Source organism: Cygnus atratus, chromosome 16 (assembly GCF_013377495.2).
Source record: "Cygnus atratus isolate AKBS03 ecotype Queensland, Australia chromosome 16, CAtr_DNAZoo_HiC_assembly, whole genome shotgun sequence".
NCBI lineage: Eukaryota > Metazoa > Chordata > Aves > Anseriformes > Anatidae > Cygnus > Cygnus atratus.
The window spans coordinates 4,788,375-4,815,751 of record NC_066377.1 but is presented as its reverse complement, the minus strand read 5'-3'; the positions used below and the strand labels follow the sequence as shown (position 1 = coordinate 4,815,751).

Here is a 27,377-nt window from a genome sequence, read left to right as displayed (position 1 = left end):
TTCTGTGACAGAAATGCAAAAAGGTATTGCTACTTTAAAGCAGAATGGTAATGACATCATTTTGTAAAAACAAGACAGACAGTATATATTTTTACTGAAATATTTAATACAAATACCTGCAACATAGTTCAACCATAAATGTTTACAGTCGTTTTCTGGTAGAAACTTCTACTGAAATCAAATATCACAGATGAATAGGACTGAGATTAGCACATGCTATTTGAACCCTAAATAATTTGACTGTATTCTACATCAGACAAAAGAAATATTCTGTACACACAGACCAAAAACATAGATTTTAAGTGAAATTTGATTTCTCTAGAAGTCAGTTAAATAATCTATACAAATGTTAATAAAGACTTCTTCAAAATTGCATATGCTAAAAATCCAAAAATTTACATATTGCATTTTAGCATATTCAGTAAAGTAATTCCAAATCTCTCTAATAAAAGAAGTCTTATTCAAAAGACTTTAATCTTACTAAGGAAAATATACTTTCATTACAATTATTTCCTTAAGTAAAATAAATAAATAAATCTAGTTGTCAAATTTCACATTAAAAATGAGTTCATATTCAGCTTGAATTTCAGGAAAGTGTCTGAAAATATTACTTTAGAATTCTCCGTCTTCTGATAGAAACAATGTCTGCAATCCTCTGCGAACATTAATCAGTTCCTCTTCTTGCTGTACAAAAAGCATTGCAATTATCACACACTTGAAATAAAACTTTTTAAAAAATATTGTAATATTGTAATTCTGGTGCATAGTGTCCTGCTTCTCACATATCTGAAATAAGATACTTTTCCATGTTATCATTCAACATATTAAGACTCAGAAATAAAACAGTATATCCACATATAATAAAACAGTATATCCATATCTACCTGATACTTTCATCACTCACGTAAAAGGCTTAACCTATAAAAATGTCAGTGATACTAGGATTCTAATTCATTTTTATTCTTGATAGGGTAACAAATTACTAAAAATTTTAAACTCTAACGTTCAAACAACTATACTTATATTATCATTAATAAATAAAAAGAAAAGGTAACTTCCTTTACCATTTCTTTAAGAAATTTCTCTTGGAGTCCTTTCATGTCTTCTTTCATAAGATGCATCTATAAAAAGATACTCATACTGAATGTATCCTCTCTGCTTGCAATTAGTAACATTTTCATGATGACAATTACATCCCTAAATGGTTTATAAGTGAGAAATAAAGAGATGTGCATGCATCTACCCGCTTACGGAAAGGGATGTTTGCATCTGAGTTGTTCTTTCTTGGATGATTTACACTAGTAAAAAAAGTCACAGAATACAGTGTAAGCCTTGCAGCAGTTTTCTAGATAACTGCAGACACCTTCTGACAGGTTAAATCTAGCTCTAAAATGCTGAATAGTGTTACATTAAAAGTATTTTATGGCAATAAAAAGCTACCTAGGTTTCATCAATGTAATTGTGAGGATGAGGAATTCTTTGGGGAAAAATAACTCAATACTGGTATCTGTTAGCATAGTGGAAGAAACAAATATGATTAAAACCAGCAAAGAACTGAAAGCTTGTAATACCTGTGAAGTAAAAATATGTTCTTCATAGTCAACAGTATGGAAGATGTTCTTTTCAAATGATGTTTTCAGGATCTGAAATCTAAAGAAATAAAAGGCAATTCAAATAGTTTTGCTACATATGAACATTTCCCAAATATCAAGAGTACATCCCATTATTTTTAGTTTAATAGTACTTAAAAACATTAATAATTATTATTCCTATTGGAGAAAACTTACATTTTTCCAGTACATTTTAATCTCATTTTCTCATTTTAATCTCATTTTCTCATCTACTATCCTTATTTTATGGAAGAGAGCAATTGAGTAAACAACAGTTAGCTGGCCTAACTTAAACCTTGAATTTACAGAAGAAAACAAGTTTCAGAACAGCATTAGTGAAAAGCACTAACCTCTGTTGCTCATTTTTCATGTACATACTTAAAGTCTGCTTCTGTTTTTTCCAAAAGGTCTGGAAAGAAAAATATTAACAAGTAACAGTCAGCAGTTTCTTAACTGAAACTGACTAATATCTATTATGAATAAAATAACCCATAATCACAGCCTCAGCACAGAATCAGTAGGAGTAAAACAGTAACCATAGAGGCTTTTTTTTTTTTTTTAAAAAAAAGTTTAGTTGGCAGGGTAAGGCACTTCAGGAATTCTGTTTTCATGGAAACAATTTTGCCAGAAATCTGTAAACCTATTGTGCCTAAGAGTTTCAAAATGATGGAAAAGAATATCTGTAATGCTTTAATCAGATTTTCCATACATTTAAGTATGATTAAAAGAAAAATAATAATAAAGAAAAGCCTTCAGAGTAAAAAAAAAAAAAAAGCTACTGAAGTCTTGTATTAACATGATTATTTGTATATTGACTTTACAGCAAGTAGCAGGCAACTGACTTGTCTTAGAACACACCGCACACCAGTTTCAAATGCCTACACGCTGTACCTGAAATACAAGCCAGCTGAAAAAAAAGCATACGAAATGGCATACACAGCCTGTTAGAAGTAGTATGAGTAGTTTATTCTAGGAAAAAAAAACACAAACACATAATGGTGATATAGAAATTCTTATAGGACCGCATAAGCCAATCCAGACATTTCAAATTCATTATTTGAATCAACTTTAAGGAAGAACAGAAAAGCTTTTTAAAAATAGAATTAATAATATAAAGATCCTATGAGCAATCTATAGATTTCATAAAAACTCATTTTTCTCCATGATAAAGTAATTAAAATACAAACCAAGAATTCTTTTTCCATGTTTTTCAGGGACTGAGAATCTTTCTCAAAATTTTCAATTTCCTCAAGGATAACTAAATGAAATTTGTCCAGCTGTCTAATCCTACCAAAACAGAATGAGTTACCTTTAGAAGATATTCATTGCATTTTAAGTGCTTTAAAATAAGTATTTTGTTACACACCTGCATTCATGAAGCTGGTAATTCATTGTTGCTAAATGCTGGTGGGCAGCTCTTAATGATTGCTTTGTAAAATGATCCATTTTTTGTGAACGGCTCTGTAAAGATGTTTTAACACTACTTTCAGTTTATTTTCACTTGAAGAAAAAAGTATAGTATGTTTAGTACTGTAATTGTTACTAATACCAATAGTACCGAGTAAAAAATTTTTTTTTTTAAATCTCCTTAAATATTTAAGGAAAAACTTTCTGTTAATGAAATGTTAATAATCATGGGTTTATGTTTTTGATATTTTATTAGAAATACACTATCTGAAAAATAGATTTCCTGAAAATAGATAAAGTACACATGGCGTGAATGCTGTGTGCTTGCAGCTGTCTTAGAGGAACAAATGCATTATTTAGGCTCATGTTTTTCTTTTAGCTAGTAAGTCACATTCATGGTGTTGATAAATTTGAAAAGAACCAAAATGCAGTAGTCTCATTACTTTAGTAACATAGCTTGTTTTAAAATAAGGGACAGGATTAAAAATAAAGCATATCTGGGAAAGAAAATCATTGGAGGGTTAAGTACATAATTGAATCAAAAAAGACTTAAAAAGCAACTTTAATTCTGTGATTTCTTAAAGTTATATGCACTTAGCTATCTTCATGGTTTTTTAAGTAAATTCCACAGTGTAAGACAAAACTATTATTCATATGCACATGTAACCACACAGACAACTAATATTGTATATAAAATGTCTTGCCTCGATTTTCTTAGTAAATTCTTTTTGGAACTTCTGACACATACTGATAGTTGAATAACCAGGTTCCCAGACATCCTCACCCAAAACAGATGGATCATTTACAGATACAGTAGATAAGCTTTCAGACACTGAAGAAATGTTAAAAAAAAAAAAAAAAAAAGAAAAGGGTAATGTCACAATTCAGTGTGAAGAAGTTTGCTATCTGTAGTTATAACCTAGATCAGCTCTTGTTAAATACAGATTAATTGCACCAATTAGATGGCTGGGGCTAGCTTCTATTTTCGGATCAATTTACTCACTTTTTAAATGGAGATAGTTTCTAAATATTTAGCTCTTTTTTATTTTTGTCATTTGTTTTCTTTGAAACTTTTTTTTTTATGGATGTTAACGTTTTTGGTTGAAACTTTAAATTATTATGCTATTTTCAACTTTTGCACAACTATAATCAACTTTCGTTTCATAGTTAACCTCTGTAAGTAACCGTGTCATCCATTTTAAATAATTTTCTAGGCTGCAACTTTGTTCTTCTGCTTCCTTTCTTTTCCTCCTCTTTGCTTGTTTCTACTTCATCAGAATGGCTTTCTGTATCACTCTGGTACCTTCGTTTCAGGAATGTATGTATAGTCGGTCCTTTAATAAACATGAAAGCAATGCTTAACTTTAGGATTATTTAGAACAATGACATTGCAAGATAAAGAAGCGTGTTGTCCCTTTGGATCAAAACTTTAGCAGTATGTTTCTTTGCAGCTCAAGAACCATATAAGAATAATGAGCACTGCATTTATAAAGGGCATGTTCAGTAGTTATAAGCACTTGATGTAAATGACCAGAACTTCAGTGGAATACAGAACTCTTTTTGAACCATGCAAGACTCACTCATTAAAGACATTCACTCTAAGCCCTCTATACTTGATAATACTGTTTTCCCATTTTTTCCCCAGTATCAGCGGGAATGCTTTTTGATCTAACTCTTTCTTAAGAGACCAGCTACCCTTTAGAGTAACTACATGTTGGAACCCACGTTTCAGTTTTTTGGGGGGTACTTAAAGCAGCAGAGAAAATAAGAATAAAAATTGAACAATACTGAAAATATAATAAAAAAGAAAAAAAAAATCAGAGTTGCAACATTTTTCTATGCCAAATAGATGTTTTTCTTAACCGTTCTTAACACACACAAAGTCTGCCGCCTTTAGCGTTTGTACCTGACTCGTGCACAGGGCCATAATGTTCTTGACTCCAAGACTGTACTTTACTTCCACTGGAAATGGATAAAGGAGATGGTTCCTACAAGAAAGGTCATTGATTTATTAGCTTCTACAAGAAAGCACTTTTAGAAGTCTTTGTCAGAAATCCACATTTATGTTGCTTTTCCTTAAACCATGAACGTGAGCACAACTACAGGAAGGAAAAATTAATACATGAATTACTACTAAGTCTCATTACATGAAAGAGAAAAATATTTTTTTTACCATATTAATACATAATGATAGCAATAAGATAAATGCCCAATAAGGTCAGTTTCTTGCAACAGTACACAAACAAAAATTATTTCTCAATGGAGTCACTAGTACTTTTTTCAACAGAAAAAATACTTACAAAAATGGGTTGAAGGTGTAGTTTGTTTTTATTTGTCAATGCTACAAGTTATATCAAGTAATATGTTACTGTTAAAACTGAGAGCACTTTTCCACCCCAAGAATTTCTCCATGACAATGTCATAATTATGTAATCTATAAAAGATCTTTTGTTTATTACTTATTGAAAGTCAAGATGAAAATATTTGCTTTTTTCTTTTTTGAAGATATTAATAATTGGTCTTGTTGGGACCCAATTCTTTAATTGTATCTGTCGGATACACAATTCCTTAAGTTATTTCAAATATATAAAAATTAACAAGTACACATTATATCAAGTGTTTAACATTAAGAAAGATCCATTCCCCTAAAACCTCACCAACTGCAATGTAGATATAATGGATGAAAAGAAGCTGCAGCTCTTTTCTGTAGAGCAACGGATTTATTAACATACCTCTCTTTTATTTTTGATGATAGGTTTAGTGATATCTTGTAGCTTTCCTTCAACAGAAAGTTTATCTGAAAAGCCATGTCTAAAACTCAAATTTTCATTAGCATCACACGTTTCAGATACAGATTCCTTTGTATGTTTTCCACTGACAGTTTTATATGGGGTTACTGGAGTTAAGTTGAGCTACACATAAATAACAAAATCATTATTGAAATGAGATGTACAAGACCATAATACATGTAGCAGCTGAATGGAACATCTTCAGTTAAAATAACTGTAGAGAAACTTTAATATTCTTACCAAAGATGATGCAGTTATAACTGGTGAGAAACTTTTATTTCCAAATGTTAACTTTTTAACAGTCATTTCTGGGGACTGATTTAGACACATGTTTTGAAAATTCTTTTTTTGTGGACAGAGATTATTAGGAGAGATTCCTTTCCCAAAGTTTAATGTTTCCCTGTTTTTTGGTGTTGACTCCTGAAGACCAGGTGATCCTTCACTAGAAATATGCTCTTGAGTAACATCTCTCTCTGATAATCTCTCAGCACCTAGAAAACAGTTACCCAACTGTAAGCGTGAAGAACGATACTAAAAAGGTCCGTTAAAGCCCCAGACTTCCAACTGTCCCTACTCTAGCTATTTACAAGTATCAGATGGGTGAAATTTTATTTTACATATTGGTATAATTCTTACCACATTGAACTTCTGGCATCTTCCACATTACCAGATTAATTCTAACAGCCTACTTTCACTTATGTATTACATAACTATATTATGCTGATGTCAAACAACTGCACAAACCTATACAAGTTGTAATGACATCCTAATATATTTTCTTAAATTATGTGGTATACACGCTGAATTGGGAGATCTCATATTTTAAAAGCATGAATTAAACATAAAATTTTGTTACTGTGATAATCTTCATTTAAGCTCCAACATTTGATATGGTATTTCTATACAAAAAATCAAAATACATACCTCTCATTGTCTCAAGAGATGCTGGACTCTCAGGTAATGACATTTCAATTTCCTTTTCTTCATCAGAGTTCTTTGATTTAATAAACGCTTTATTTACATAGGCTACTACTGTCTTTGTCTCCAAAGATACAGTATTCTGGAGTTTCTTCTGCTGATCACCATCTCTGTTTTCCTCATTCATAGGTTTCTATTAAAATAAGAAGTTTATATAAACACTTCTAAACACATAAGTATATATAAGCATATATATATAGGTAAAGAGTGTATTATCTATGTGCAAAGTTGAACAAACATAAGGTCCAAATAGGAAGATCATTGGAAGTACTTAAATTCACCAGGGTATCTGGTGTTCTAATGTCAATAAGCATTGAATTTGCATAATTCAGCACCTGAATTTCTATTCTAATAAAGTTCTTAACTATTACAGACAAATACTGATGTTCCAGGATTTAATCAATGAAATGTACAGGCTTTTCCTATATATTGAAATGTTATGCTAAAAAGAAATGAAAAAGTTTTATTTAACAATTGTCATTGCTTAATTTACTAAAAACCCTACTTAGATATTCAACAAATGTATTGACATACCTTCTATCAAGTCAGCATTTTCAATTGTATACAGAATAGGCATAGCATTACCTCAAATAACACTCTGGCTTACTAAAGTCTAAGTAAAAAGTAGACCAGAGTCTATTTTGAAAAATAGGGCAGAAGTACATTTTTAAGAATACAGTGCAACTGTATACCTGTACTTTTGATTTCTCCTTCTTAGAGGCACATGCTGAATACTCCCTTTCTGACTCCTCTGAGCTGGAAGGCTCTTTGTAATTTTTTGCTAATGCTGCTTTTCGAGGTCGTTTTGTTCTATAGGTTTGTTCTATCATTTCATCTTGTCTTGAAGCTTGTTTTTTACATTCAGTTTCCTTCAGAATAACAAAAACTTCTCAATTTATATCACAATATTTAATAAGTGATAATAGGAGAGTAAATAGTAGGCTGATTCAATGTTGGTTAATTAGGTACTTTAAGACCTTTTCAGTTTTCATTTATATGGACTAGACATCACCACTAATACCTACATATAGTGATATTTTCATGTTCACAATTTACACTGAGTGCATATGAATACCTTTAAGCTACTAACATTAAATAGATTTGAATGATTAGTGTACAGTCTGAGACACCAAAGAGTGGTTTTGCGGGGCAGGGTAACATGGTGGTTTTTTATTTGTCTTTCAGCTGTAGCTTACAAATATCTACAAGCGTCTTCCATAAACATGCTCATAATCGCTCATAATTCATTACACCCCCAATTTCAATAGGCTTACAATATTTTTCAACTATTATTCTTTACTAACATCAAACATTTTTCTTTTGTTTCAGTACATTACCTATATTCATTTAAAGAAATTACAATCTCAAAGCCATTAAAAAGCAATTAAGCATATTAGCCACATGAAAACCCTCACTGAACAGCTAATGACCTATTCAGTGGAGTAGAGTGTTATTAAGCAGTAAATAGGCATAATCAATGATTAAGAAACAAAACTTAACGTCTTGATGGACAATAATCATTCCAACTCACACCTAGTATTACTCCAGAAATACTTCCTAAATACTGCCTAAAAAATATAGTACCTGAAAACAGCTAACTGCATTTAGAAAATGATTTTGAAATAAGCATGGAGAAATTGCATATATTTATGAAATATAATTTAAAAAGCATTGTTGTAGTGAGTTAAGATATTTAGAATATTAAAAGTCAGGTTGCAAATTTACATTTACCTTTTTCTTTTTTGCTGTTTTGCCTTTAGATGTATCCATCTGGCAAGCAGGTTCAGAGAATTTATCTGCTGTTACCACACAAAGTTAAAAAAAAAAAACAAAAACAGGATCATAATAAAATGTTTAACATTTCAAGGTTTAGCTGTAAAATCATGAAATCACTTTTATGCCTATGAACATGGTTCAGTAAACTGCCTTCAGTGTACTATTTAAAAATCCAAAGTTTTTTCTTGAAAACAACCTCATTGTCTACAATAATTTTCCATATTAAAATACAGACCTTTTGGAAATTAATGTTCCTAAATGATTAGGATAATTAATCTAAAAAGTCCTTATCCTCAGAAACAGGACAACTAAAACTTACCATATATACAAAAAAGCACATTACATGCTGTACAGTTAGTATCTATGGCAAATTTTATTTAAAATACTTAAATATGAAGAAAGTTTCTTACTTTTGCCTGCACTTATTGATTTCCCTAAGTTTTTATTTCTAGTATAATCGATTAACTGGGGTTTAGATTTTGATTCTTGTAGCCAGCTGATGTCTGTCTTGCTGTCATCACCTCTGTATTCTGTGTCTGTGTCACTGAAGAGATGCTTCTTGTCCCGATTGTTTCTAGTCTATAAAAAAAAAGTTCTTCTAAGTTACTCACTTACTTTTAATTTACCTTTCAATTACATACTTGGTATTTAAACACAGGAAGACAAACTGTTTTGTTTCCACAAAGTTCTGAGCCTTACTTTTTTTCCTGCTTTCATTTCAGTGCTAGTTTTAATTTCATCTGGATTCCTTGATTTAAAAAAAAAAAAAAAAAAGAAAAAAGGAAAAGGAAAAAACACCTTTAAACAATAAATCAACATCTAAATCTTTCTGCTATTCATATGATGTATGGATTAAGGATTCAAACAGATGTACCTACTTTTGTTCTCAAATCTATTTTGGAAAGATCTGTTCACCTTAAACCCTGAAGGATATATGTATTTGCTAATGATCAGTAACACTACACTTAGCAGTAAGTCCCTTTGCAAACAGGGCATTAACCAAAAGCTACCCCACTCCGTTCAGGAGGTTAAATCCCTGTAGTATTCCATGAATACTAAGGCTGCTTTCATCATGAAACACAATCTTTAATTGTTATCAGGTTATAGAAAACTTAGATATGTTTTCCAAAGGAAAATGATAAAATAGACTAGGAGATGATAGCAGCTATGTTTACTGCTTGAAAAAACAACAGTCAAGGTACGTCCTGTATGCATTCCCTGGATTGTCATAATGGAATGCTGGGGAATGCAGACAGTACTATACTTGCTTATCCTCAGGAGACTAGGACACAACATAACATCTCTACCCGTTTTTCTTTGGATCTGTATGAATATTCTGTTCCTTAACATGACAGTCTTGGATCTAAAAAAACATAAATAAATGAGAATAAATGATAAATTTCATTCAAGATACAGTTTAAACAAAATTAAACAGGCCATCAGATAACACGGTTAAGGGCTTTTCTGCTCAGTTTTTATACTCAGCAATTAACTGACTATGATTAATTTCTATCTTAGAAATTATTTAAGAACAGAGCTGATAATTAAAACCAACTGGAATTGACTAAAGCTTGCGTATCTCTAGCTGATACATTTGCTTCCAACCACTTGCCTTCCAACCACTACCTTCACCTATTCAGTAGGCTCCTCTTAGCCATAAAAGGCAAAACATTGTCTCTTGTCATCCTTTGCTTTTATTTTAGCTAGATTTTCTCGTTACTCACACAGCTAGGAAAAGATGTCTTTACAGGATGGGATGTTGGAAAGAAGGCAATAATGATTTTTTTTTTTTTAATATCTTTTAATAGATACATAATACTTCCTCCAAACTGTTTCATTCTTAATTCAGGAAAACAATGTTTTAAGTGGCCAGAACCTTATGATAGCATATATCATTATACATTTGAAAGCGACGGAGGTAACTATGTATGTACAAAACAGTGACTTGGCAAATTATTTTTTCCCCACACCTTTCAGTGACACTAATTTGAATTTTTAGATGTTAACTATACTTTCAGTAGGCATAATTTTCATTTGATAGAGCTGCTTTACATTCTATTCATTACATATAAGTTTCAGCTATATTCTTACCCCAAGCTTTATTGTAGGCTCATCAGACCCACTGATGTTAAAGTTGTAGACATCATCCCTGTCAAACAGACATAGAGATCAATTTTGTAAGTACATAAATTAATATTTCTCATAGTTTGATAAGGGTAATTATAAATTTTGTTTGAAAATGTTTTAACTACTTACAAAATATGACCAGCGGTTGTATCAAGGAAAGTAGTAGTTTTCAAGCTTCTATTTTGAACTTTTTCCTAGACATAAATTGGAATTTACTCATGTCAAATTGGGACTACGTCTTTGTACAAACTGTCATTTCACACAACAGGTTTTTCAGCATGAACTTATGGAAAAACCTAGCAACTTCTCAGACTTGCACTTGATTAGCAGTAATGCAATATGGCAAATGTAAAAAAGAGCTAGTAGAACCTAAATCTTTTAGAAGTTATCCTTTAACGATGCTAACTAAACCTCATATCAATTGTTTCCCCCCCCACCCCCCCCAAACATTAGGAGTAGTTTCTGTATCCTAGCTAGATCTTATTTAAGGATTCTGTAGTCTCATTTAGACCAGCTTGATTACTATAGCATTTTAATTGTAAATGTTTAGTATTGTTATGCTCAAAATTAAAGAGTCCATATTATTCACAAGGAAACAGACTCAATTACAGAATATGTAAACAAAAATTAATTGGAGTTTCTCTGGCTAACAGTTGCTCATAAAAATATTATTCCAGAAAACAAAAAAATATATATATAAAGTATGTTTAGATAGTTAACACTCAATGCAGAATTAACACTAACTTCTACAGAGTTGTTTAACATTCACCGATATTTGTAAACTTTCAATTTACATCTACTAGATGCCATCATATATGCACACGTTTGTTAAGAAAAAAAAAAAGGAACAAAATCAGTAACTCAAATTACCTTATTAACACTGAAACAAGATTTACTTAAACACGGTCTGAAAAAATAAGGATACATTTTGTTAGATCCTAAATAGAATATATATGAAAATACTGTTTATACAAATAAAAGCCTTATGTAATACAAATTTAAAGGTATTCAGACATTTAAATAGTAAAACAAGTGGCTAAAAATAGATCAGCTCCCATTCATTTTTGTGCTTTACAAAAGCTACGTACTTAGCAGCTAGGTACACGCTACTACGTACACACCCTGAATGTCTTCCAAGTCACTATCCAAAACATTCAGAAGGTGAAGTAGTCTAACAACTACTCCATTCTCTTGTCATCCAGTTAGTATCAAACTGGAAAGGAAGACATGTAATTATATGTAAAGTACATCTCCATGTATCAGTGCAAGGTAAGACTAGTCTTCCCATTTAAGAATTTGTTAATTTAAACCATCTGACAGCCAACTGTTTCAGGAGAAGAGAACTAGGAACACTTTTGATCATCAGAAAATTGATAAATTAATCCAAATTTGAACCCTGAATGAAGAAGATAAGATGGAGATACCCAGTATTATGCTGTGACCATCAACTATTCCAGCTAAATTCTCTCCAGGGAAAGTTCTGTGAATGAATGAGTGAAAGAACACTGAATGGAATTTCTAACAGCCTTGTTTCAACTAATGCAACTACTTGCCTCCTGCTCTTTCATACCAAGAGGTTTATCAGAAGTGAACAAAAAATTCATGTAAAAGCTGATGTGCAATAACGGTAGATAGAGAAGTAGATTGCAGATAAAGTTCCACGAAAAAGAACAAGCATAAAAGTATATAGTTTACATCATACCTATTGAAACCTGAGGAGTCTCTTGTTTTGCTTTTCTCGCTAGTCTTTTCTTTATATCTGTCACTGATTTTAGTAATTAGTGATTTTGTTGCATCTGTCATTTCTTTAGACTTTTTTTTCTAGAAAAATAAGAGTTGAATATTCAACTTTGAAGCCATCCAACAAAAGGGTAAAGCTGCAACAGAGCCACTGTTTTCCCAGTAATCAAAAGCTTTCTAGATGCTCTAAATAACATTTGTTTGAAAATCGTTTTCCCTTGCATTGTCCATACAGTGGGCCATAAGACATGAGGTTAGCAAATATTTTGTTTTAAATGTTTTGTTTCTGTGTACTGTGTACATTTGAAAGTGAATAAATGAGAATTGCATGTGAAGCAGAAGTGGGCTGCATATTTAAGAACTATTAATAAAAAGCCTGATTTTAAAAAAGAAATTCAGAGTAAGATAATCTTAAACAGGTCACACTGGAAATGAACTGTTAACCGCACATTGATTTGCAACTAATAAAGAATGAATTAAATAATGTAAAAATAAGTTTGAGAGTAAATGAAAGTAAAAATATGACAATTACCTTAATTACTTGTCAAAGAAACGAAGGTAAGAAACTCTCACCGTTTTTGACTGTTTATTATTTGAAGTCTCTTTTCCTGAGAGAACATCAGCTTCTTCTTCCGTATTGCTGTATTTTGTAAAATCAGAATGCAAAGATGTTTCTGACACTCTAGCTGAAAGAAATGTTTTAAATGTTTCAGCAGTAGTTGAAATATTTTTAATTTCTGTATTCAACTGTTTCAGTTCCAAATTATTAATGCTCTTTGACTGTCCACTCAGTATTTTGCAGTTTTCTTCCCTCCTGATTTCAATTCCATTTTGCTGCTGTTTTTCTCTTCTTTTTTTATTTCTTTGTTTATCTGGAGAGGTATTTCCACAAACTGAATAAAAAACATTTTGTTTCACATCTCTTTTGTTAAAAACAGGAACTAATACAGAAAGAAAGCAGAGCCATAGGTTAAAAACTCATCTGAAACATTTTTAACACTAACAATTAACAAAATATGAACATAACCTGAATGGGATGTAGGTCCTGATGTCAGATTTAGTTTTTGCCTGCCACCAGTTGTTATATTCTTCTCAGGAACAGAACACGCTCTTTTTTTCCATGTTCTGTTTTTATCAGAAGAACTTTCCAAAAGACCAGGCAGTCTAATAGAAATGATACCATCATATTATCAGTAAATTTTAGAAAGTGTGTGTGTCTGAACTACAATAAACGTACATCACAACATAGGAAAATAGTGATGGCTTATAGATATCAGCGCATTTTACATTAGCGCTAAGCCTGGTACCATTGTTCAGTTAACCAATGTACTGTTAAATGGCAAACCTTCACAAACAATACACATTTTTAAGTCAGTTTCAAAAAGGCAACAATGCCCGATGGCCATCATTAAACTTGAACCCAGATAACTCTGTGGCGTGTCTACAACAGTTAGAACTTGATGATGTCTGCTGCTTCTTATGGCACAGTTCACCTACTTATATGTAATCCCATGTCATTTTTATTTTACCTTCTGATGTCATCTGAGAGAATTACTCTCCATGGTACTACTAAACATTACTCTTACTCTTAATGAGTATTATTCTCAAAGCAATCAAAGACTAACGAAATGGTGAATCTGTTTAAGACAACAGAATAACCTTTTCGTGAGGTAGAAATAAATAAGTCATAAAACAGCAGTGACTTGGCATTCTTTTCCAATACTTACGGATGTTTGTTGCTTCTCCCTGTTGGCTGAGAATCAGGAACAATATCTAGTGCATCATCTAAACAAGACATTAATTTGTTATCAATCATTTTTGAAAAAAAAAAAAGACAAGATTAAAAAAATTAAAGTAAGGGCTATCAACATTTGTAAAATTACTTGCCTAAAGTTTGCTTTCTGGTGGCCCTATTTTCTGCCTCTTGTATATTTTTTAAAACTTCTTCATTACATATTCCCTACAGGAGAATAACATCCAAAATAAAATACTGTCATAGAACTACAAACAGTAAGACACGTCAAACTTACAGTTCCCCTAATAAAACAGGGAATTATTTTTTCTTTTAAATGAAGTACTGTTCCAATACCTTTTCAGGTAGTTTTGTCTCATCTCTGATTTTTGACTTCCTGGCATTCTGTTCTGTTTCAGAAAATTCATTATCTGGTGTACATCTTTGCCCATTCTAGAAAGTACAATAAATGACATTTACAATCCATAAAAAACAGAACAAAATTTCCCACTAACACTTGAAATATTCTAAACTATACATTCTATATAATAAAGCCTTTTTTTGAAGCATAGCTATATCAAAAACTGCTTCAGAATCCCATTGTTGGGGATTTGACCTGAATCTGACTCAGAAAAACATTCAGAGATAGAAATAAAATAAAAATGTTAGTTTGATGTCTTTGTTAACTGGAAAAGAACCAAAAATACACATACTCAAACTGCAGTTATTCAGTGACACCTATGTAGTTTTGTTAGACTTTAATGGATTCCTGATCACAAATGCTCTAAAACCAATGCTACAAATGCTATAACCTGAAGACATTAACATTTCACAACTGTAGCTGACTGTATTATATGTTCTTTAAGTCTACATCAACATTATGTAACTGCGATTTTATGTATACACTATTGTCACATTATACACAAAGGAAGAACTGTGGTTGCTAGTAGAAGCAAGTTCTGGGGTCAGAACTGGTGACTGAATGCAAGTTTTGGCTATTTTTGTAAGAATTCAATCTGACTTTAGAATGATTAAACCTGAAATCCAGAGGGCAATAATACATTGTGTATGTAACACACTATTTTCTAAAAGTGATTTACTGATTGCAAAACTCTAGCTCTCCAAAATACAAATTAAGAACATATTAGAATACAAATTAATGTTAGTCTGAGTAAGACTTAGCTACAGATGGCATGCATACTCCAGTAGGTTCTTTATAGACATTTTTTGTTCTCGTCTCATTTATTTCATTACTGTTAGACCTTTCAGCAGAGCTCATCATTTTCAAAGGTAATTTAAATCGTCCTTTACAAGGAGTGGCTGAAAGCAAACAAGAGATGTGTTAGAATTCTAGTATTTGATCAATATGTAGAGTGTTGCCCATGATCTCATTTATTGCATATACTTTAAAAAAGCTGAGTAGCATTTATATTAACTCATTATCCATCTTTAATAATTTTATTGATTTCAATTAAGTTATTAAGGAGATTAATGAGCCAGTGGTGGATGTCTGGGGGCAAGCAATGTTTTTACAGCCTGGCTCTAGTAGAAAATGCTTAGTCATCTATTTAATATTTTACCGTAATACATTTTGGTTGGGACAGATAGTGTGGTAAACTGCAAATAAAAAAGCTACAGAATTTCTGTATTGTTCCATTCTAATTAAAATGCTTTCATTTCTATCCTCTGTTCTTTTAATTTGTATGATTGACTAAGGATATTGCTGCATTTGAGATCATTAAGGACAGTAAATTAGATTTGTCAGTCACACTGTTTGGCTACTAGCTTCATCTCCAGCCTCTACTGGCTTTTGTCTTAAAAATCTCTCCCTTTTCTTTAGAAAATATCTATTACAGTAGAACTGTTAGTAGGAAAGTGATGACTCCTATTTGTGATAAAGGAAAGTTTCTTTCTTATCCCTTTCTCTGTAAAAAGTACTTCTGAAGTAAGCATCAGAAGCACTGGGCCTGTGACTCAGACCTTCCAATCCATTGTTTCCTACTTTGCCTCACAAGCTGACTTCTCAGCTTGCTCCAGCACAAACAGCTTACTGACAGCTGCAATAAAACCAATAGGTGGCTTTCAGCTGTTTGGAATACTATTCTGCCTATGGCACAGTAGCAAGTGGCCTACTTTAAAAATTTCAAGTTTAAAGCACCTACTAGGGAGATTTTATGAAGTCTATTACTCATTTCCAGTTCTGCAATGGATTACAGTTCATCCTTGTATTATGTTATCTCAACCAGCCATCTCAAAGACTATTTATAGTTTAGTTTTACCCTGAAAGTACTTGTAAACTTACATGTACTAACAAATAGCAGTGGACTCCGTGTGGGAAATCTTGTAGTTCCAGGAATAAGTACTGATGCTTCAGACACTTTCCTTTTACAAGATGTGGTTATCTTGAGGCACAAAAAAACACTTGGCCATAATACACAGACTTAAGGATGACAACACAAGTTTTTAGAAAATCTATTTCCAAGAGTCTTTGAACACTTTGCTATTGAAATATCAACTGTTCTTGCTACACTCGTCAATGAAACAGATTTTTTTACACAGTTCTTTCCATAAAAAAGTTCACCATAACACTTGAAACTAAAGGTTTTTAACTGAGAGCAGCAATTGTTGTTCCTAAAATAATTCAACAGTACAAGGCCAAATCCTGTCCCTTGTTAACAATCAAAGAAACCAAGATGACTTCCAGGAGTTTCCACAAACCTATCACATAAACCAGCAGAACCTCAGGAACAGGTCTACTGAAGACAACTTCTGACAAGACATGCACTGCATGACTATTGCATGACGAAGAAATGGCAACACGGCTTCATCTTTTTCTCCTAACATATCCGTAGTTATTTCCAGTAGAACCATATACATTTATAGTAGAACCAATACATTTATAACTTCACAATTTTATAGGAAGTATGTAGCAAAAGAAATACCAGGCTTCACAATCCTGCTCCTCCCAGTTTAAACCAGAGAATCAGCTATGCACAGGGACAAGCCCATCAAATTGTGGTTTGGTTAATCAGGACACAGGATTAATCTTGACAACATCAAAGCTTTTTTGTAAACATCTGTGAACACCCAGAGTATAGGACCTGTCTCTAATTAGAGCAAATACTATCGCTGATAAGTCTTCAGAAGCTGTACTTGACTTTTGCATAAGATATCTAAGCGTACCTTCAAAACATTCCTCTCCAAGGAGAATTCTACAAGGATAATGGTCTATTAAAGAATGCTAAAAATTGCTCTTTTTTTTGTTACGTATTTTGAAACTATAACAGTAATGATGACAAACTTTATTGAAAAATCATTTACACAGCTTAGTGAAAAGTCATAGGGAAATCAAAATCTGTATTATACTTCAATTTTAAAATAACAGTTTTTTATATTCTAAAGTATATAAACATTTAAGTTTACTTATTTCTTATGTATTCTTTTCTGTTCTGATACTCCAGCTTACCTTGGAGGAACTACCTTTGCATTTATCTTGGTTGTTGTTTGTGCACAGAGTCCTTTGTGTTCCTGGAAGTTGCTGTGTTTTGTACTTACTGAGTTTCTCCTCTTCTTCAGATTTTTCTTCCAAACATGGTGACAACTGACTTTCTGGTACCAGAACCTAACACACACACACATATATACACACACACACATAAATTACCAAAATTCTATATAAATGCACACATAAATATAAATCCAAAATACTATAACATTTTATAGTTATATATATAAACACACACACAAAGAATTCTTTACCTTGACTAACACCTTCCTCACTATAGATTTTAATGAAGTTTGGAGCTTATATACATACAGTTTGAAAAGTATCCCATCTGTTACTTTACCTAAGAAGAAAGGGTCACCAAATCACAGTTCCAACAAAGAAACTTCTGTATCTATTTGTCTGAAGTATTCAATTTACATATTAATGATTCCTTCCGAAAAGGATACAAATTAGATACAATTCACACTTACTAGAAATCATTTAATTGGTTTCACAGCCATTTTTGCTCATTGGTGTTTTAAAAGTTCTTGCTTTTATGGTGAATGATCATAATTAGCTAATAATCAAGAACAAACAACAAAAAGAAAACAGCCATCTCAGCATACTGAAGTAAAATACCTGGGATCCACTTTCATCAAAGATGACATGCACAGTTGTTTTGGCAACTGACGAAGACTGCTTCTTACTAAATCCCTACAAAGTGAGTAACCATCTATGTAAAATAATCACTTTGCTCACTTTTTTAAAGCAAGAAACAAAAATAAAATAGTTAAGTCTGAAGTAGTGTCTGAAATCAGATTAGAGGGGAAAATAGATTATTGCAAGTTCACAGCAGCTCCGTTCCTCACACATTTCTCAGTCAGGAAGAGTTCTGGGCAAAGTAGTTTGCAACAAGCATAAAAGGAGCAAGCTATGACTGGCTAAAAGTTTTTGATTAAATGAATCAATTCATAAGAGGGTAAGTGAATGGTAATGAGTCATTTCTGATAGACTTCAGTATGTTTAAGCATCTACTTCCTGTGTTTCTGCAAAGTCATATATGCAAAATGTTAACTGTATATGCAAAACTCGACAGTGAATCCTTTACAGCCTCTTCATTTTTGTTGCAATTATTTTTAAATTTATTAGTCAACTTTACTGAAGCTTAACAGATTATGGGAGAAATGCTGTTCTGTAGTGCCAACGTTAATCAGAAACTATCTGTATAAATAGATAATGATACAATAATCACAGTTATAACAACATTTATATGGCAATGAAACATTCATTTCAAATTGAATAAAAACTGTTAGGAAGAGTGTTTAAATCTTACCTTACATTTACTTAATCCATAAACCTTTCCGGTTACATCTTTGATTTCCAAGATAGAATCAAAATATAAAAAAATTCTCTCTCCTTCTTGATTACCCACATTCATTGGGCTTTTTAGATCTATTGTTAATAATTTTTTTGAATCTTTCTCTGGACAAAAACAAAATTGCAAAAAAGTATTTTCATTAGAATTTTGTAGCTCCGTTCATGTAGTATTTGTAAACACATGACACTTATTTGTATGCTTCAGTTAAGCTATTAAGACGCATGTTTTATTTAATTCTGTCTAACCTACAATAGACATTAGTGAAATAATTCAAGATTTAATCCAGTAAAAATATTTATTCTATATATTTACCTGTAGGATTTTTTCTGAAGGTTACTTATTATAGCTGCAGGCAAATTATAGGTATTTACAAAACCATTCTAAGACATTTGAAAGGAAAATTACTAAACATTATTGTTTTATGCTTTATTTTGCATTAAAATATCTGTAAGACATCAGTTTAAAATTATTTTAATTAAATCACACCTGCATGCCTAAAATGCTAATAAGACTGCAGTGCAATTTTACAAAAACAGTACCTGTAATGTTTTCAATGAGAATTTTGCTTTGCTGAGAATTTGAGTCAGTACTTTATTATTAATCAGTTTGAAAATCCAAGTTAGTGTACAACAAAAGATCACATTCATGACTGCTAATACCTTCAAGGTTGTACAGGACTACCTCTTCCTCTGGTATAATGACTGTTTCCCATTGATGATCCTTATATAAAAAAATACATAATTTTGAAAAGAAAACCACATATTACAATTAAATGGAGTACATTGACCAGAAAGCTATTCAGTCAAGATATATTTTCAGTTATAGAAAAATATACTCTGTCAGAAGAAGTGACAATGAACATCAGCTTCATTTACAACAGACAGTAATCTTTCAGAAGATCTTTGCTAGAAATACTCATCTAAACGGTTGAGTTAAAACCACAACTGCCATTTGATTCTATGATAGTAATTTTTAAACGGTGTCTTGCTCACATGTGCTATTATATATTAAATTGTTCACAAACAGTATTGGTCATTACTTTGATTTTTTTTGATCTCAATACATTAAAAAAAGATATAACAATGGCATCAATTTTTACTGGCAACATTTGCCTATTTCTGCATCAAATCATATATATTTATATATATATATATTTTTTTTTTTTCTCTCCACATGCAGATATAATTTCAACATGTTGATGTAGGGAAACAAATTTGATATATTTGAAACCATGTGCATCTACTGCCTTAGAAGAATCAAGTGCGACAGACAAAACTTAGCTTACTGCATTATCTGCTGCCACATAGAAAGATATACTTCTACTACCAATGTTGAAATCAATCCAAAATTCTTCAAGGTTTTCATCTAATGGTATCTGTAGCTGAAAAGAAAAATTAAGATGAAAGAATGAGAGCTAAGAATAATGATTTATACCAGCTAACAGGCTTTGTGTTACAGGTTGACAAACTACAAATACATGGACTTCCATATATATGCCTGAAAAATCTTATTTAATCCTTAGTTCTCTGAACTAGAAGGCAAAGAAATACTTCATCTGCACAAATAAAAGTCTATGGATATGTGATTAAGTCTGCACTTTACCTCATATTTATCAAGAGCTGCTGACAAGCACGGATATGTAAAAACCCTGTAAGAAAAGAGTATTTTGTCAAAGACTAAAATGCTATAAATTTTGCATATCTGAACAAAGCAAATGGATTGCTTTCAGCACAAAACTTATGTACTTTAGAAATTAAGAGATCACAGTAAGCAAAAGAAGTCACTTAGCTGAATGTTCTTTATTTAGTGAACAGTTTCTTCGAACTGACATTATGTTTGTCTTTTCTTCCCAAGTGTAGGAATTACATAAAATTAACATCTATATAGAGAAGATAATACCTGTGGCAATGTGCCAAAAGACAGTATTTCTTTACTAATTAATGCTTTGAAAACAAAACAAAACACAAAAACACCTAACTGTCTACAGTTCCTTGACTTAATACCACAGCAATATTAGTCTTATTTGCTCGTATTATTTTAATTCAGGGTTCACCAAAAACAGTTTTTGTGACAAAAAGGGTACTCCCAATGAGCAGCCATCGACTCCAGAATAGAAAACATATTAGTGTTAAAAAAAAAAATCAGTTTTACCTTCTTTTGTCTCCAAGCATGCCATTCACCTGGTTAAGAAATTTTCTGCAGTCCTATTAAAACAGAGACATTTCTTGAATAAGTGTAAAACAAAAGTCTACCTCTATGGAAACATTTTTCATATGACTTACTGTTTCAAACTCAGAATCTTTAATTCCTTTAAATGCACTGGACACAAAGTCCATGGAAAACCACTGGCATGCCAGTTCCCTTCTTTGTTTCTCTGGTATCATTCTGCATAAAGCTTCTGTAATGGCTACTTGCAGATCATAGTCTACAACAGAATACATTTTGCAGGAATAGTAATTTTAAGCATACTACTGATTTCCAAAAAAAAAAAAAAAAAATTGTATAAGAAACTGATACTGACAGTGCTGAACTTTTACGTATTACACACCACGTTATATCCAGGAATGTAATCCATAAAGGATATATAGATAAAGAATTACAGGAATAAGGATGACTGAACAACTTAGTGTCAAAATAAAATTTCAATCAAACTCTCAGGGAATGTCAAAGCAATGCTAGGCACAAAAGCAAGAGATAAGAAATTTTCAACTTTCACCTGAATGGGGGGAAACCAAAGTAATCCCTGACAGAAGCTACGGTAATACTGAACATGGCTAGCAATTTACTATGCTCAAAGATTGATTTCCTCCTGATCTTTGCTGTTTTAAAACTTATTTGCTAGAGAAGAGGACCAAAAGCTTCAAAAAGTTAGCTATATTCTGCATACATCTGGTACATTCCAGTTTGCAGACTGTTTTCATGCAATATTTTATTCTTCAGAGGACAGTAACTGCAACATTGTGCAGTTTCTAAAGGTATTCTTCTCGATTTTGAAGGGGTCTGCATGTAATTTTTAAGCTCAGTACTAGGTTGTTTATTAACCATGCTCACCTCCAGCATCCAAAATTCTCCTACCCATGTCACTCCTGCAAAAGTAAGCAGTTTTGTCAAATTATGACAGCAAAAAAAAAAAAAAGCATAAAAGTTTACTTAATTACAACCTCTTGACATGTGAGCTGAAACCCTGATTCAGCTGAATTATCAGACTTCAGAGGGGTAGTCTTTGATCTGCATAGGACATACAACTGAAAACAATACTGGGGAATTGAAACACCTGATGTGTATGTTTTTGTTTTTTAAATGCTGTAAAAAGTTTTCCAAACACACAAAGACATTCCTTCCAGTGAGTGATTCACTGTGCTCTACACACATCCTTATAATTAAGAGTGTAATTGTTTAAAGACAACTGGGATGAAACAAAACCTAACTCAGATTGAAAATGAGGCAATTTAGGGTTGTAAGGGGAAAAAAACCCAAAACTATGAGAATACCTGCCCACTGCCATTGGCAACATAACAGCAAATGCAAAAATGAGTTAAACAGGAACTAATCTGTATGCATTATAAACAGTCTTGGTTAAAAAAAAAAAATTAAAAAAATCGAAGATTATTTACATGACAGGCAGCATTTCCTTTGTAGAAAATATTTTTTTCCTCGCATCTCGAGGCATGTTGTCGAGCATTAAATTAAGTTTTCTTACTACCTAAGAACAGTGGAAAAAAAAAAGGAGTTGGATTAAATATTAAGTAAATATTAAGTAAATTGCTGAAGTTTAAATTTTTCTCTACCTGCATTTTGGGCCTACATAAAGTATTTCATATGACTGAAGAAAATAACATGCTTAAGTAACTGCAAAACAAAAAAAATAGTTCTGTTTGACCTTAAATGGCATCTATCTTAATAAAATGACCTCAACTTCCATAACTTACATTACCTCTAATGTGAGTATTGGTTGTTAAAGGGTTATGTTTCTTATTTGCAAGGGGTAAATATAGCAACAAACTTTCAGAGCTAAATTCTCTCTGCAGCTGATTGCTGGCTGCAGTGTACCTCAAATTTGCTTTAAAAAGCCTGTGCTTTTGAGACATAGCCTTTAAAGAAGAAAATTATAAAACAACAACAAACAAACAACAACAACAACAAAAAACTTTTCCTTTCTTTAAAGAGGAAGAAAAACCCCTAAAAAATGATGTTAAGTAAAATAAATACGAGAAATTTGAAGTACTCTAGAAAGGTGTACAAGCTTCCCACAAGTATCTAAAGTATTTATTACATTCTCAAAGATATTTATAGCAACTATATTGCAGTGTCTTGTTTTCTATGCATTTGTACAGCTTTTGCAACAGAATCTTTCTACCACCGTTTTGTAGTTTATTGTCCAAAGCAAAATTTAAGGTCAGTAGCTGAAAGTTGTTAAAAACATAAATGACAACAAACATTCCAGAAAAATATTAAATCATCCTTCTGATATCACAACACTATTCTCTCTTTTTTTTTTTTTGTAGGATTTGTACAGTTAAATTACTATTTTTTCAAAGTTTGTTTAAACACTAAACAGAAAACTGCTGCTTAGAAAAAGGAAACATTTACCTCCTGCTGGACATAAATACTAATTCTTACATCTGCAATGAGGGTACATATTCTCAGAACAAAGTTTTCTAACATTTGCATTTTACCTAATGAAGAGAGAAAAAATAGATTTAAGGTTATCACGTTTTTTAGGGTGCCCCCTCACCCAGCATTTGGAAAAAGATTCTTATTTGCAAGTGTAAACATCGCATGTCTTTCTTTCCATATAGGATTACTGATATATAAAAACAAATGCCTTAAACTTCACAGTGAAGATGGAAGACAGAATAGTACTTCAATTTATAGTAAATATGTCCTTCTATGTTTACATTCCTTTGTATCACATTCTCACTGCACAAGTCCTCTGTGCATGGAGCTCATCATCATACTGTAACTCAGTTCTGAGAGATAATTCTGACCCTGGGATTATGTCTTCCCAAGGACAAGGAAGGAATCATCACTTTGACAGTGACAGCCAAATGGTCTTTCTGCCACTAGTGTTACCTCACTGAAAAGTAAGAGTGATATTCGTGAAAACAATATCCAAAAAGACATACTACTGTGCTATGGAATGCTGTGCCTGTTTAGAAACATGGTTCTTTTCAATAAAGCCTCCACTTAGTTGCCATCACTAAATAGATGTTTTCTTGCTTTATTACAGATACCAGCGAGTTACAAAGAAAACCTGTCTGTACAGAAACCTTAAATTAAACAAAGTTACAGTTGACATTCAAGCTTTTTTTTTTTTTTTAACATGAAAGAGAAACGTGGTTCTTTGTGCACAGAATAGCCCTCTTGAGGATAAGCCCTTTTATCTCAGTTTACTAACTGCAGCATGTAGAACAGTGGAATACTTACATTAGTCATGAAACCTTATTACACATGCACAACTCAGAACTACCTTGACTTTAGATGGCTCCATAAGTAATGAGTTATTTTTACACCGATAATTTTTAGTGTTCTGAAAGAGACATTTTAACTACCATATCTAGAGTATAATTTTTTAAGCTCACCTTCAGGTCTGCTATCATATACAGCCTACAATAAACAAGAAAAAGCACTATAAATATTACAGCATAAAATTCAGGTCACATGTACCTAAAGCAAGTAATCAAAAAACATTTAAGATTTTACAATTATTTCACCCGTAATGAGGAATACAGGAGACCTTTTCTAATACCAACTTGAGTTTCCCAAAAGGATATCTGTTAAATTTCTGGGGATTATTTACCCAATATTTTTTTATGCAGACATTTTTACAAAAAACTCACAGATCTTACAAAACTTGGGTCCTTGGATTACGGATTAGTATACTGCTAATTTTTGGAATAAAAAATTAAACCAAGGGGTCAATTTTTTTGTTCACTAAGAACTTTTTTCTTTTCTTTATGGTAATGAGTAAGAATACAGGCAAAGTATTTATCCACTTGTAACCTATTTTGGAAATAATTGTAACATTAACTTAGAAGGATATTAAGTGGAAAAATGTTTCAATGTCTTTTTGTCACTAAACTACTAATATTTATTTTCACAAATACACACAATGGATTTTATTTGTCAACATATTTTTACCAGCAATATGTTGAAGAAATCTTCAGCCAGAGTTGTAAGGATTTTATTATTTTCATTTCCTCTAAGGACCAAAATTCCTTTTACCTTTTCAAACCAATTAACCATGTAAAGAGAAAATAAAAGCAAACGTATTTTAATTGCATGAAAAAGGACAAGTTTGTAGTATACTTAAGTGAAATTAAACAAACTATACAAAGGTGAAAATAACAACAACAACAACATTTCCAGCCTCCTGAGCACACTTTAGAGTGACTGAAATTTCACACTCAGGTCATTTCAGTCCTGAAATCCGTTACTAAGTCATTTCTGTGGTTTTCTAACACAAAAACTGGAGATCTACTTTTGCAACTGCTGTCACAAAACAAAACAGCCAACAATGGATGGTGGCTGATTGAAAAAGTGTTTGCAGGTGTGAGTAGAAGCATGAAGTTACTGCCACTTTTTTGGGAAACGCAGTTCAGAAGGCAATTGAATAATAGTCACCTTCTGACACTGCCACTAACGTTCTTCAGTGAAATCTCTGATGAAAGCATTAAGGAAGCGGCAGTTTTCTTTTTCCAGTATATTTAACATACTGAGTTACAAATGCTTAAATTATTTAACGTACGCATTTAAATAACAGAAAATAATCAGAATAGGACTATAATCTGTTGAAAGAACAGGTACAATATTATTGTTGTATTCACAAAAAAATTATAAAATTGCATGAGAAAATTATAATTCCTGACTCAAAAACATTATAGTAAGTAATAATATATTGCATAATTTGCCAAACTTCCACTTTAATAGAGCAGTATCATTTTATAAGGACATGGTTGTCTAAAAACATTTTAATATGAGTAATGTTTGTTGTGAAATTGTAAGAAATTCTTAATTCAGAAGGTAATCAAAGCCAAAATTGAATACTAAGCTGTTCAATACTGAAGCATTACTTATGTATGCTTCATTAATATTTTTCAGAAGTTCCCATATGGTTTATGGTTATACTTATCTTTCCAATAAGACCATATTTTATCATTCCTGGGAGCCCATCTTCACCGGCTATGCTGATTTTTTCCCCGCATTTCCAAAGAGAATTTAGTAAAGTTGAAATGGTTTTGAATTCTTGTTTGTCAAGCTCCTGAAATTGAAATTATTATGATGATTTAAGCTTTAGTGTATAGTACTAGATGTTACATTTAATTAGTCAGATGTCTTTGTGTTCTCAAAAGCCACCCTAATTACAGTTCAAATAGAGATTTTGTTCTTAGACTTGATTTCAGTTTTTCAAGTCATCTGCTGGTATAAATCAAGCCAAATGAAAAGAATATTTTTCAGACTATTACAATAGCAGCATAGATTATTCTCATGTAACAATGACACTACCCGACACAGAAGCTTGTCTAGTTTGTTGACAAACTGTTTGCTGCATTTGTGAGAGACATTTTCACACTCTTCTGTTTCCAGATATTGTTCTAACAATTCGAAATCTTTTCTTCTTGTAGCTTCATCAATTAACTTTTCAAACTGTCAAGAGTAAAAAAAAATAGAACGGTATTTATGTATGCTCAGGACTGATCTTGATTTAATAAGGTTTAATGTATGTCTTTCATGTAGTAATCTGCTAGATTCTCAGCAAACACACTGAATCACAAAATCATTAAGTATAAAAATGGAAGTGCAGAACACCATATCTAATATATTAATCATGCAAATAGTTACTTTTTGCAACTTTTCCTTAACTGGGTGTTTTTTTCTTTCCTCATGTTACAAACAAGTGCTTACGTAAGTGCTTATTGTGTTAATGTCCTCTCCTTAGTACATTCAGGAAGTTGCATTTCCAAGTTACCTATTAGTGACTTTAAAAGCTATTAGTACATTGACTACATGTTTCCTGAACTGTTTTGCCTCTCTATTCTTTCTAACGCAATTATAAGCAGATTTCAACATTTTGATCTTAATTATCGTCCCAACTGCTTCAGGTATATCCAATGCATATGAATTATTTTCATCAGTAACAACTTCCAATTCCTGTTGCTCTCCCAACTAACTTCTTAGCACTAACATATGTCAATGGAAAATTTCTTCCTACCACACTTTGCCATACTGCAAATTTTACTTTTATTTAAATACCAAAAGAGGTGCTTAAAGCTAGTAATTAAAACAATCAATGCTCATATTCCGGTCTATAAGCACATACCTGCGTCTCATTCCTGGCTGCCATTTTGGCAAT

At 31.9% G+C, this 27,377-nt stretch overlaps 1 protein-coding gene across 1 annotated transcript; it reads right to left on the bottom strand.

The window, feature by feature from the left end:
* Positions 1-604: 604 nt before the first annotated feature.
* On the bottom strand, positions 605-27,377 carry SYCP2 (synaptonemal complex protein 2). The gene is made up of 46 exons (XM_050714081.1): positions 27,345-27,377; positions 26,531-26,671; positions 26,157-26,285; positions 25,166-25,270; positions 24,607-24,631; positions 23,615-23,700; positions 22,639-22,727; positions 22,076-22,110; positions 21,307-21,449; positions 21,176-21,228; positions 20,627-20,672; positions 20,310-20,405; positions 19,684-19,744; positions 18,980-19,128; positions 18,286-18,360; positions 17,626-17,781; positions 16,462-16,561; positions 15,361-15,479; positions 14,517-14,612; positions 14,315-14,387; positions 14,155-14,212; positions 13,454-13,591; positions 13,210-13,361; positions 13,001-13,104; positions 12,390-12,508; positions 11,558-11,594; positions 10,817-10,881; positions 10,652-10,709; positions 9,868-9,923; positions 9,476-9,539; positions 9,260-9,301; positions 8,971-9,139; positions 8,516-8,580; positions 7,477-7,653; positions 6,731-6,917; positions 6,047-6,297; positions 5,750-5,929; positions 4,924-5,005; positions 4,190-4,351; positions 3,722-3,849; positions 2,977-3,071; positions 2,798-2,897; positions 1,961-2,019; positions 1,572-1,650; positions 1,065-1,121; positions 605-684 (listed from the first exon to the last, which is right to left on the bottom strand). Exons 1-46 carry the CDS (start codon positions 27,366-27,368, stop codon positions 613-615), a joined length of 4,557 nt encoding a protein of 1,518 aa, XP_050570038.1. The 5' UTR covers positions 27,369-27,377; the 3' UTR covers positions 605-612.

What these genes read in the sequence shown, in the direction of transcription:
- SYCP2 (XM_050714081.1), bottom strand. Translation starts at nt 27,368, where the DNA reads ATGGCAGCCAGGAATGAGACGCAG. An exon ending in GACTCCTCAGGTTTCAATAG is followed by an intron (nt 11,595 to 12,389) that starts GTATGATGTAAA and finishes TTATTTTTTCAG; the next exon opens with ACCGTGTTTAAGTAAATCTT. An exon ending in TTATAACTGCATCATCTTTG is followed by an intron (nt 5,930 to 6,046) that starts GTAAGAATATTA and finishes ATTTATGTGTAG; the next exon opens with CTCAACTTAACTCCAGTAAC.